The sequence below is a fragment of the Lissotriton vulgaris genome, chromosome 10 (assembly GCF_964263255.1).
Source record: "Lissotriton vulgaris chromosome 10, aLisVul1.2, whole genome shotgun sequence".
Lineage (NCBI taxonomy): Eukaryota > Metazoa > Chordata > Amphibia > Caudata > Salamandridae > Lissotriton > Lissotriton vulgaris.
The window spans coordinates 638,612,105-638,625,387 of NC_141698.1; the positions used below are offsets into that span (position 1 = coordinate 638,612,105).

General features: G+C 48.5%; 1 protein-coding gene across 4 annotated transcripts in view; it reads left to right on the forward strand.

Moving 5' to 3' along the window:
- DPP6 (dipeptidyl peptidase like 6) overlaps positions 1–13,283 on the forward strand; it is a 2,152,278-nt gene that overhangs the window by 2,076,012 nt on the left and 62,983 nt on the right. For all 4 annotated transcript variants that reach the window (XM_086941474.1, XM_086941473.1, XM_086941476.1 and 1 more), the window contains exon 20: positions 500–694. In XM_086941474.1, coding sequence (XP_086797600.1) covers positions 500–694 — 195 coding nt within the window. The remainder of the gene's footprint in view (positions 1–499; positions 695–13,283) is intronic.

Sequence of the window (13,283 nt, forward strand, 5' to 3'; positions counted from 1 at the left end):
AACAGAGGCCCTACTCTAAAGCAAGAGACTCGGTCCTACTGGACCTGTCTGTTGTGCCCATCACAAAGGAGGTATTTAATCTACCGCATTACCTCTTTCATACAAAACTTCTTCCATTTGCCTGCATCTACCTTGACTTCCTTATGCTGTAAAGGCACCATGGGCCTGGTGAAATTACCACACTAGACCATGGACCCTGACAACAATGGGACCTATTTGAAACATTTGCTTTGCTGTAGGACTTTCCATACCCTTAGTCAATTTTGTTTCAGGTTACCTCTCTGTTCCACTTGTTTGTGTTTTAACTGCTGTCTAGTTATTAAAAGCAATGTGATTTACCCCCCTAAATGGTGGGGTGATGCCGGTTTTAAGATGCAATATTCATCATTATTATGGATGCATTTTGTAAGAGAATCTCCTGCATGTTGATAAGGGACAACGATGGAAATGTTTTCACTGAATTGACAGACTTTGATCTCTCTTTCTTTCCTTTCCCCAGGGATGGAACTCCTGGTAGCCAAAGTGTGACAGAGAAGTTTGAAGTAGACTGGACTTCAGTGCTGGTCAGCTCATTTAACAGCATTGTGCTGAAGTTTGATGGCCGTGGCAGTGGTTCCCAAGGCACAAAGCTCTTACATGAAGTCAAAAAGAAGCTGGGATTGGTGGAGGAGAAGGATCAGATAGAAGCACTCAGGTACTTTCTAAGGACAAATCCTCCCATATCCTATGTAGCCAGTGTGAATCCAAGAGATACTGAACTGATTAGCTAATTGTTTTTGACAGGTGACCAATAGCTGCAAAGAAGCAACAAAAGTCTGCAGTGTGTGCCATTGGTTTTTATCTGCACAGATGCAGTAAATTACCAATAATGCTTCAAATGTAAGATCATCTTGTGGTGATAGTCTAGAAAGCCTTGGACCTTTGGAAACTATCACAAATGGAGCAATGTCTGTCCATTCTGTTTCTGAAGTCTCAAGCCTACTAGTCACTAAATCAGTGCTTAATTTGTGTTGGTGCTTTCTGTTGCTTAGCACCGGCACTTATTTCTCAGTGCCGGGTCTATTACGTTTTTTCAAGGACACTGGTTGTGCTTGCCAATGCTTGAAGGCAGCTAGTTACACTGTTTTTAATATGGTCTGTTTGCTATTTCTATCATCCCACTTAATTATCTCTGCCTCAGAACGAAAGTGGAAGTTGAGTTAACTTTCAGTTGAAAAGAGGGATGAAGAGGAGTTCTGCTGCTCGGTGACAGGGCACGCTTACTAGAAAGGGAGAGAAAAAACCATTGTACAGTTTCATTGGTATGTTTTGGATGGTAGGAGAGGGGGAAGAGGCACACGGTGATTGAGGTGGGTGTGATTTTCGATGCCTCCTTGTGCTGTGAGTTCTTGTTTCAAAAGTGGGAACCGACACTTTTATTATGTGACGCAGTACAATGTACTACAAATCTTGTGTACACAATAGTACAGAGCCGGTGTACAGAATACTATTGAACGAGTGTATCAATTATTATTCCACTTGTGTATTAAATATTACTGAGCAGTTTGTCTGCGGAGGCTAAAGATCACAGGAAATCAAATCGCTTCATTTTTCTGCTTTCCTAATCAAGATACTTATCAACCAGTAATTGTACCAGGACAACTATGGCCACGTGTTTTTTTTGCTATGCTTGCGTAGTTTTGTTAAACTTTTAAATGTGAACGATTGCCTATGTTCGAAGCAAACTCGGGTTGTTTGTTTTAAATTACAAAAGTAGCAAATACACTGCAATATCGCTTTAATCCTGGTTTTAGGAAAGGGTTCTTCATTGGCTTTGGTTATCTTCAACCTGGACACATCTAAAGCAGATTAATTTTTGCATTGCCACATGAAAATGTCTTTGATATAGACAGGAGCACATTTATTCACAAGTCCTTATGAAGCAGTAAAATTATTTGCACCGACATTTTCACACGAGCGCTGTTTATCCAATATGACCCAATGTGCAAAATGTTTGAGTTTTAATTTGATTTGTCAAAAAATGTAACTAGTATTTAGATGTTGAAATGAATGGCATTCCTAAATGCGCGGGTAGTCCTATCGTAGCATCCGGATAGGCCTCTTGCATAGTGCCAATATCGGCCCCCATCCAGACCTTTATTCAATACAACACACTCTTTCCCCAATAACCGACACAACACAAGTTGATGGAGAAAGTTGTTGCAGTTTTATTAGCATAACCTTATGCCAACATGTTGGGTTATCTTACGGGCGATCCAGAGCAGGCCGCCCCTCGCGACCCGCCCACCTGATGAGTCATAACCCCTGCGGTGTTAACCGTGTGGGCGTTGTCAGTTTCTGGGGGGAAGGTCTAACCCCTCCCCCGGCGAACCCCTTGTTCGCCCATTACTCACGCCCCCCCCTCGGGGGGCGGAGCGTTGGCAACCCCCGGTTGCTCAGGTGCACAACCGCCCGAAGGACTAACGGGGTGCCGTTAGTCCTCCAGGATCCGCTGTGGATCTCCCTGGGGGATAATTCGCTCACGCACCCTTCCGGTGCTCCTGTAGAGGGTACCCTTCAGTACCTTCCTGTATTGGATCGCCCTGTAACTCCGCCAAGGCTCCGGGTGCGGCAGCCGCCGTCCCAGAGTCCCCCCCACACCTTATCTCTCCTCTATTTACAACCCGCTGCTCCCATAGCTTCTGATAGGTCAAGCAGGAAAATGGCCATCCCTACTTCTGATAGATGAACGCCGTCCTCATCGAAGCAGCCCGTACATTTGGTATGTAACAGACTGTGCCTTATGAAGTCAAATCCCCTTTGCTCAGTGAATTTGCGCATGGCACTGTTCCCCCGTCTGCGGGAAGTCTCAACGGCCACCCCTGATCTAGCGTTTTTCCAATGCAGTCTTGGAGTGATTTCAGACCACCATAATTCACAAGGCCCAAATCGCACAGCGTGCCCCTCATTGTCTGTAGCAGAACCCTGCGCTCCAAGTGGACCAACTCCTCGCCCCCCAGATGTAAAATTAACAAGTCTAGTGGAGATTCGCCCCCGTCCAATAACTGCTGAAATACACGCTTCACGCTACTCCAGTGTACGTCGGCCGACACTATCCACCTGATCTCTGTTGTTGAGAAACCATGGGCTATATAGCCCATCCCCTCCCCCCTCTTAGCAGGAAGTGACATCACGGGGGGGCCACCGGTCCCCCCCCAACCACTAGACTGCTCAGGGTGTTTGCCATCCTTGGCACTAAGGTTGGCCGCCCTCGTAGGTGGCCACCTTTGGTGTCCCGGGGCAGCCTGGCAGAGAACATAGAAAAAGGACTTTCTTCGTCACACGAAGCCAGGTGACTGCAGAAGAATGCGACGGGATGGGCTATGGCAGCGGCAGAGCTCCCAAGCTACAGAGGTCCATCATGCAGGGCCGGCCTTTAGCATGGGCAAAGCGAGCAAGGGCCAAGGGCGCCGACATGTAGAGGGGCGCATGGAGCTGCCTGTGTACAGGTCAAGCAGCAGCCTCTCTTTCAACAGTTTAGCTGCAGCCTGCCAGTGCTTGTTTATTCTGCAGCTCTGCACTAAAGTCTCTATAAGTGAAGGAGTTGTATGACAGTTTCACATGCAAAAGAAGTAGAGGGTATGAGCAATATTTTCAGCAAAAGTTGTGTGGGGGCATCTAAGTGGGTTGCGTCCGGGGTGCTAGTGGAGCAAAGGCCTGCCCTGGGCCCATTTGTGAGCAGCTCAGTAAGTACTGTTATTTTTTGTTTTGCATTGAGGCACTGGAGGTCCTGATTTTTCAAAGGGATAAAAGTGACTACAAATTTCACAATGGAAGGAAAAAACTTGCTCTGTACACCGATGGACTCCTGAGGAGGTATGCAGTTTTATTTCTGGCATTAGGGCCCAGGCACCCTTACTATGTCTTTTCCAGGCGTCTCTATTTCCAACTGTGACGCTAACTACACACTTTTCCAAATCCCCGTTTCCTTGTTACCTGGACTTGGCTGAAAGATAAGGCTGCATTGTCCGAATGCTTTCCGCGCACCTATAAATCTGTAACCACCGAGACCAGCTCCTACCTTGTTGAGATCCCAAGAACTGAAGCCTTGTTTGCATTTACCAACCAAGGTGGACAATGAGGCCTTGTTTGCTATACAAAGCTGTTCTGCACATGACAAATTCTCCATATACCATAAACTGAAGTGAGACTGAATAAAATAGCTCAGGAGGTAAATGCACCCTCTGCAGAAATCAGTATACAAATTGTAGGTAAACAAAAGTTGAATACCAGTAAGGGCCGCTTAACTTTTCATCCATTCGAGGCCGATATATTGAGTATCATAATACTTGTTTTTTCAGTGCTATAAAGGCACATTCTTCACAAAGGAGAAATTCACCTTCAGCTCAGACTACTTTTTAGCCAACGAGTCGAAAGAGAGTTTTTAAGATTAGGCAGAGCCAATGGCTCAAGAATATAAACTTCTGAGAGTTAGACATTGTTTGTTACAAGACAGGTAGAGCTGATGTGAAGGCAACATGATATTTTTCTGTTTGGAGCGCTCCCTCTCCCATAACTACAACTCTGTTTTTGTGACTGTTTATTGTAATCTGGCACCCTCTTGCGGCCATTTCTGTTGGTGCAGTAGCCAATAGTGGCCTTATTGCATCACCAGCCTTGATGGCACAGGTTCCAGGCACAACTTCAGGAGGCCTGGGTACATGCCAAATTATTAGGATAACCACTATGTAAATGAGTTCCAGGTAGATGCATATGATATATATTTATACTATGTCAATATCTTCAGTATATGCCCTTCCTTGACACCCTATTGTAAGGCTCCTTAGCTCAAGGACAGTGATTAATTTGAGCCAGTGGTTTCCAGTGCTTAGCACCGGCACTCAATTGTCAACACCAGGGCCAAGTACAGTCTGCCACAAGATGGCACTGTCTGGTTAATTTAGAGATAGCCACAACAACAGTTAATATTTAATTCTATATACATTAAAAATGGCTATTACCTGCCACCCAAGCCAATCTCATAGCTTTGGGGGCCTGAAATAGTCCTAAGTATCACACTTGTAGGAGTGTGATGGTTTTTAGTTGTGTTGTTACCATCATTGGCAGCATGACAGGGGCAATGTGTGGTGGAAGCTGCAGTGGCCCCCTGACGAGAGCCCCAGCACTTATTTTTTTACAAATTAAGCACTGCACTAAATGGTCTGATTCTGGTTAAGGAACTCTGATTCTCTCAAAGCTTTCTCTTGTGAGATGCCTCCACCACAAAATATCCGAAATGTACAACATAATTTATTCTGCTTTCTGAATGAATCCGCAGTAGCATAGTGAAGACGGCCATGTCCCTATATTCATATTTTCCTACATATGATGTAATGCTGCTTGCTGAGCGTCCGCTTGGGTAGAATGTATAAGGACTTGGTGAGTGCCTGTATGGCTGAGATACCCGCCACCCCCTCTCAACACAATCCCCGAAAGGAGGGAAACCGGAAACAGTTCTTGAAGTTTTTGGAAGTGGGAGGGAGTGACCCCCCGGCCGTATTTATTAAACAAAATTAAAAACATTAAACGTTTCATGTTATGTACAATTTCATTACCACATTGCGATGTTTGGCTAACCTTAACATATTCTCTAATACAGAGGTCTCCTAGCCGAACTAGCATCCTACAAAACATTTTCCAGAAATATTGAAATTGTACATCCTAACGTTTAAGGGCCAACGGCAAGGTCATAACCGGTGTCAAGATCCCTAACCAGACTTACCCCTCCCACTTGGGAGGGGCGACCGCACGGAGGCTTACCTCAAGTGCAACTACTATCAATTTCCCTTGACTTGACGGGGGCACTAAAGAACTCGACGCCAGTTAAAGGTCGTTCGAATACTCGTGTGAGGTATCTAGAAGGTATCGTAGACCTCCCCCCAACCCCACACAACTTACCGCATCTGCCGTCGCAGATGTCACTGGCCCCGGGAAATACCACAGGAGGGGGCTGTAACCCCTCCTACACAGGAAGGGGCCTTGACCGCCTTTCCTTTACTTCCGGCGACCCATCCTTAGAAGGGACCGCCTCCCCATTGAGGGGCCAATGGCCACCTCACCCGAGCGCTCCCATCCGTGTTGGGTGACGCCCACTCATAGGGATCTACTAATTCGTGCTCACCGATCATGACCTTACCGCCTACCAAAATAAATACGACAAAGCTAATCAAACCTATGAAAACATTGGTCACTAGGACCGAAAGAGCATACTTAAAATTCAACACTAAATCGAATCATTTTTAATCGCAAAACCTACACAACATACACCATTCTTTATTATAATTAACATCAACATGATACTATCACAAACCTGTAAACGAAACATAAACATAATTATAAATTAACTTTATTACAAAAACAACTGGCTGTCCTCAGGGGCTGGTGGGTGGGTCAAAATTGGCTCTTGGTTCTGTCCCGAGCTCACGTGTAGCGAGGAGGTGCAGCTTCAGAGCACAAGAACAAGAGGACGTCTTCTGGTCTTGCGTCCCTTTTATCCGTCTTCAGGGCGGGCGAAAACCCGCCCCTGCCTGCCCCGAGGGCGTGGCTGGCTGCGTCAGTGTCTAGGCCAGCCCACTCTAGGGCGGGAAAAAGCGCGCCCCGGCTACGCCGCTTTGGGCATACCAGCCGAGACGCGCCTCCCGCCCAAAATGGCTTCCCGGGGGGATCGAGGTACTCTGCCATACGTTCGGGGGGACCGAGTGGTCGCCCCTTTCCATATGGCTGAGATACCCGCCACCCCCTCTCAACACAATCCCCGAAAGGAGGGAAACCGGAAACAGTTCTTGAAGTTTTTGGAAGTGGGAGGGAGTGACCCCCCCGGCCGTATTTATTAAACAAAATTAAAAACATTAAACGTTTCATGTTATGTACAATTTCATTACCACATTGCGATGTTTGGCTAACCTTAACATATTCTCTAATACAGAGGTCTCCTAGCCGAACTAGCATCCTACAAAACATTTTCCAGAAATATTGAAATTGTACATCCTAACGTTTAAGGGCCAACGGCAAGGTCATAACCGGTGTCAAGATCCCTAACCAGACTTACCCCTCCCACTTGGGAGGGGCGACCGCACGGAGGCTTACCTCAAGTGCAACTACTATCAATTTCCCTTGACTTGACGGGGGCACTAAAGAACTCGACGCCAGTTAAAGGTCGTTCGAATACTCGTGTGAGGTATCTAGAAGGTATCGTAGACCTCCCCCCAACCCCACACAACTTACCGCATCTGCCGTCGCAGATGTCACTGGCCCCGGGAAATACCACAGGAGGGGGCTGTAACCCCTCCTACACAGGAAGGGGCCTTGACCGCCTTTCCTTTACTTCCGGCGACCCATCCTTAGAAGGGACCGCCTCCCCATTGAGGGGCCAATGGCCACCTCACCCGAGCGCTCCCATCCGTGTTGGGTGACGCCCACTCATAGGGATCTACTAATTCGTGCTCACCGATCATGACCTTACCGCCACAGGTCCGGATAGTTGACCGGCTATCCGGACCCCCCACCAAACTCCTACCTAAAGGTCATGTTTTAACGTTTTTAACCAAGCTAAGAAGTCTCCTATGAGTAACTCATTCCCCACCCGCGACAAATGCACACCATCCCCCAAATACATGCTGTCATCGTTAATACAATTATGCGAGACAGAATGCAATGTCTTGGAACGGAACAACCTACTCACTTTGTTATTAAGTTTTCTAACAGAATGATTCAAAGCAGGAATCGAAATAGCCCCCCGCCACACTTTTCGTGGGATCATATGAGACCACGCAATTATGCACCCCGGAACTCTCCTCGCTAACCAACTTACAGTGGAAAGCATTGCCTCTAGGAGAAGTCGTCGACCGGTGGTGACCAAATCATTGCCCCCTAAATGTACTATGACTATAGACGGCGGTGACCTCGTCCGCCCTAACAAACCCTCAAAGAATGCTTGAAACTGGTCAATACAGAGACCGCCTCTTCCGTAGAAGGACACTCTGTACCCGTATTCCCCAGGTACGTGAATCATGTCACCTGCTTCGAATACGTCTGCGGCACGCCTCACGTATGAGTGGCCCACGACCCACACCTCCTTTTTCACAGCCGGTGACGTCTGACCGCTGGCCTGGTGTTGGGTCGACTGCATAGTCCGCCCTGCCTCGTAGGCTTGCGCAACTGAAACCAAACAAAACAAACAAGAAGCGTGAGTACATTATTACAGCTTCACAACATGTGCAATCGCACATATCTCTTATAACAATTGGAGGACCAACGCCCCACTCGTTTCACTTGCTCAACATTAAGACCCCTGGCTGTAGCTTCAGTGGCAGCCCCTATTCGAAAGGAATGGGTCCCGAATTCGCCCGGGTCCAAGCCCGCTGCGGCAATGGACATCGCAAGCACCCGCTGAAACTGAAACCTCGTCAGTGGGGTGGCGTCTGCGTGTCTCAACAATGTCCCCCCCCATGATGCCACCCTTCGTGCTAGGTAATCTTCTAAACACTGTACCGGACACATGGAGGACCCGGGGATCCTGCGGATGATCGTGCAGTCTCCCGTCCCATCTTGATCGGTCTTGGACCTGACAAAGGAGACAATCATCGCTTCACCCCTGATCTGAACGTGCTCCCGGCACAAACCCCCCACCACATCCTGTTTATTCCTTGCAACCAGCTCACTTATCCTCATCGCCCCGTGGAATGCCAGCGTGAAAGCAGCTCGGAACAAACACGTCTCGAACTGAGAAGAGCATGTGGTAGGGAGTGTGGCCAGCAACTGGGACAATCTATCCAGACCTATCGGGCGCCTTTCATCTACTTTGCGACCCTCAAGGCGTTGCCACCCACGCAGCGCCTTCTGTACCACAAAAGACGCTGTGGGGTCCTGGATATTATGGGCCCTGGCAACGAAGGAAATGGCAGCACGATGCCTCTGGGCCGTCGCCACCGACTTCCCAGCCCTACGCAAGGACATCAGAAAATGCACTACCCATTCCTCCTGACCCCAAAGCCCCTCTCTTTCCAACCCCAAAAAGGCTAAATAGGCCCGGAACGCCCCTTCATATGCCTTCCTCGTCCTTGGCGCTAGACTCTCTCCCACGAGGTGACGAAGTTCGGTGCACCGAGAGACCAGAGAGCTTCGGGGAAGGGGGCCGGCTCTAGGTCCGCAGAGGGAAGGAAACCCCAGAAAGCCTGCATTTGAAAACGAGACAGTGCATCAGCCGCCTGATTCATCACCCCTGGGACATGTTTTGCTCTGAATATTACGTTCAGTTGCATACACAGTAAGACAATTTCTTTGAGCAGCCTTAAAATCAGTTTACAACGTGCTGCCTGACTATTGATGCATTCTACAACGGTCATATTGTCAGACCAGAACACTACAGAATGATCTTTGAACCCTTCGGGCCAGGTTCTGAGGGCCACCAGGATTGGAAACAGTTCAAGGAAAGCAATATTACTCGTCAGCCCCCCTTCATGCCACCATGGGGGCCACCTTTGTGCCGACCATCTTGTGCCGAAGATGGCGCCAAAGCCCATGCTTCCTGCTGAATCTGTCCATAGACCCAGCTCTTCAGAGGACACGGCCGGTTTGTTCCAAACGACTCGACCATTGAAGTCGGCCAAAAATGCTAACCAAATACGCATGTCTTGGCGGACCTCAGCCGATAGTCTTGTGCGATGATGACCCTCCTTTAGGCCAACCATCGCTTGGGCAATTGAACGGGAAAAGGGGCGGGCCATTGGGATCACCCTCAGGGCAAAATTTAACTTCCCCACCAATCGTTGCAATTGATTCAGCGTAACTTTAGATGCATTTATACATACTTGCAGGGCTGCCCTGAATTGCGACACTTTGGCAGCTGGTAAACGAAAACAACCCTCACTAGAGTCCAACTCGATCCCCAGAAACTCGAGACAAGTCGTAGGACCCACAGTTTTTCCTGGTGCCAATGGCACGCCAAATTGCCCTATTAACTTACAAAATTCAGACAAGGCCTGGCGGCATTCGTGATTTCCGGCGGGCCCAAGGAACAGAAAGTCATCAAGGTAATGCATTACATTTCGGAAACCCGTTTTCTTCGTGAATACCCATTGCAGAAAAGTACTGAATTTCTCGAAATATGCACAGGATATAGAGCATCCCATTGGCATACACCTATCCATGTAATACGATCCCTGAAACATGAATCCCAGAAGACTCTGGTCGTCTGGGTGTACCGGGAGCAACCGGAACGCTGACTCGATATCTGATTTCGCCATCAACGTCCCGGGCCCCAGGCGATTCAAAATGGCCACTGCTTCATCAAATGATGCGTACCGCACCGAACATACCTCTGGATCAATTGCATCGTTCACCGAAAGACCATGTGGAGCTGACAGATTATGAATTAATCGAAACTCACCTGGGTCCTTCTTGGGGACCACCCCTAACGGGGAACAGACAAAATACGGTACCGGGGGTTCACTATACGGGCCGGCGACCCGTCCCCGGCTAACCTCTTTCTGAATCTTATCTTGTACTACAGATGTATGCTGCAAGATGGAAAGTTGATTTTTGCACGTCCCGACACCCTGAAAGTCTCCTACCGGGATGCGGAAACCATATGAGAAACCGTTCCGCAGCACCCCAGCAGAAGTACGATCTGGGTATTCACTGAGCCAGGGAATCATCGCCAAGGTATCAATCGGGGTTGGTAAAGGCGCCCCTCGGCCTGTGTTAGACCTGTTTCGCGCCTCCTCTACCCCCATTCTCACCCGTTCTGGCTCTGCACGAGGACTCAGGATGGGACGACCCGCAAGTACTACATTCGTGTTTGAATTTACACGATCCCGGAGGCCTGTTACATTTACCTTTGTTGAAATTGAAGCAGAAACCCCTTTTCCCTGTATTGCCGGTAGGTCTCGAGTAATCGTCGGTGCTCGTACCTGACCGAAAGGACGTCCCCGCATTTTGGCGGGAGTATTCAACAACATTGCTACCTACCAACGGCATTTTTAACATTCCTGACTCTTTCATTTTATCCCATGTCAAAGAATCATAACAGTCCCAAGTTAAATTTTTGTTATGCTCCTTTTCCTTCCTGAAAAGGTTGTCATAACAGAACCAATGATTACCCTGATACGCTGTTGAGTAACCCATAATTCGTGACTGGTAAATTGGAAACTCAGGAAGCAACTCGGGCCTACGTTCCCCCAAAATAGATGTAAAGATACCCCACGCATTGCCCCAGTTGCCAATATTCTCATTTACCTTAAAGGCGGCCATTTTTGCGCGCCAAACACTCGGATGCATTAGGTCTTTCTGACTCTTAACATGCTCCACTTCATAATGATCGACAAGCAAGGAGAAAATATTCACATACTCCCCCGCCCAAATCTTTTCCTTTACTGCCAAAGGAACATGTTGCCCCAATTTCTCTCTACGAGAGGGTGCTGACTCATCCCTTGCGATCGGCAATGGCCGCTTACCTGAACCGGACGCTGTTTCCGCCACTTGTGGCTTGTCTATCACCGCAGCCGGCGCGGGCACCTTGGCTGCATCTCTTTTTTCCCGCAGCTGTTTCATCAGTGCCTGTGCCTCGGCAGCCATGGCGCCCTCACTACTATCACCCAACCATGCTGCTAGCTGTGCTGCCAGCTCGGGGGGCATGTCCTCCTTGGATGTCGGTGTGACGACAACGGGGATCGGATTCCCCTCCATCGGCACCGGGGTCGGCGCCTCGAGCGGGGCAGAGGGAACCGGGACGTCTCCCCCGGCTGGAACCCTTCGTGGCCTCTTTGGTCTCCCTCCAGCCGGTGGATGCCCCGATCCCTCCCCCCCGTCTCGCTCCGCCAGCCGCTTCTTAATGTCGGACATCTCTTTAAAGAGGACCCGAACCATCTGATCAGTCGTCATTCTCTTTGCGCCTTTCTTGGGCATCTCTCCGACGAAGTATCTAGAAGACAAAGAAAAAAGATCAAAACGCTCAAAATTGGCTCTTGGTTCTGTCCCGAGCTCACGTGTAGCGAGGAGGTGCAGCTTCAGAGCACAAGAACAAGAGGACGTCTTCTGGTCTTGCGTCCCTTTTATCCGTCTTCAGGGCGGGCGAAAACCCGCCCCTGCCTGCCCCGAGGGCGTGGCTGGCTGCGTCAGTGTCTAGGCCAGCCCACTCTAGGGCGGGAAAAAGCGCGCCCCGGCTACGCCGCTTTGGGCATACCAGCCGAGACGCGCCTCCCGCCCAAAATGGCTTCCCGGGGGGATCGAGGTACTCTGCCATACGTTCGGGGGGACCGAGTGGTCGCCCCTTTCCATTGTCATTGTTGCCGCCACAGTTCCTGCATTTGGCGTGGCCTGTTGCAGCATGATCAGAGATTCAATCGTTTTCCCATTTCCCCACTTAGCTGTATCCTTTCTGAAAACTGGTGTGGGGCACTGGAAGCTGCTGTGAATTGTGGCAGCACCAAAAGGCTGCAGGCAAGAAAATGGTTCCATGTTTCTTTGACATTTTCAGTGTTGGTACCACAGAAGATAGTTGGTCAGGTAAATGCTGTCAATGCTGCCTCAGTTAATATTCATTCTATTTAACTGAGTACATGCTGTGTTTTTTTTAAAGCAGGCCATCAAGTCTATATTTGAGTGGTGTGTTCCTTTTTTAAGCGTTACACATACCCAGATTTATTTATCTCAATATTAATGTATTCACATGATAGGCTAAACATACTTTAGAATGGATAAGGGAAGTTGAACCAAGAGTCCCGTGCATAGTCCATCTTTGCACAGCAAAGTAGTCACCAACAAAGTGGCGGCTGGTGCAGGTAAGCACAGTGAGGCTGCGGGCGGGGGGGGGGTGACAGATGATGGAATAGGCAAAATTATATAAATAAATAAATAAAACCACTTAATGCAGCGAGCACAAGGTAGGTGGTTTTATTTATACATTTATTTTGCCTATTCCGTCGTCTGTCACTAACACTGCCCGCCCCTCTCCCTGCTCACAGCGCTTACCTGCACCGCCCACGACTGCTCCAACGTCACTACTGCAGCCACTCAAATATTATTTTCTTTATATATATTGCATCAGTTCTAATCTGCCTCATTACCCCCATGAAAAGACCTGTCGTTCAAATTTCAGGAACTACTCCCCCAAGGCATTTGAAGGGGGTTTATGTTAATATATCACCTTATCCTAAAATTCTAAAAAGCTGAATGTCATTGGAGTAACAAGTACTCCATATATATTTGAATGGTCCACATACCACCCACCATATGTAATCAGTTTT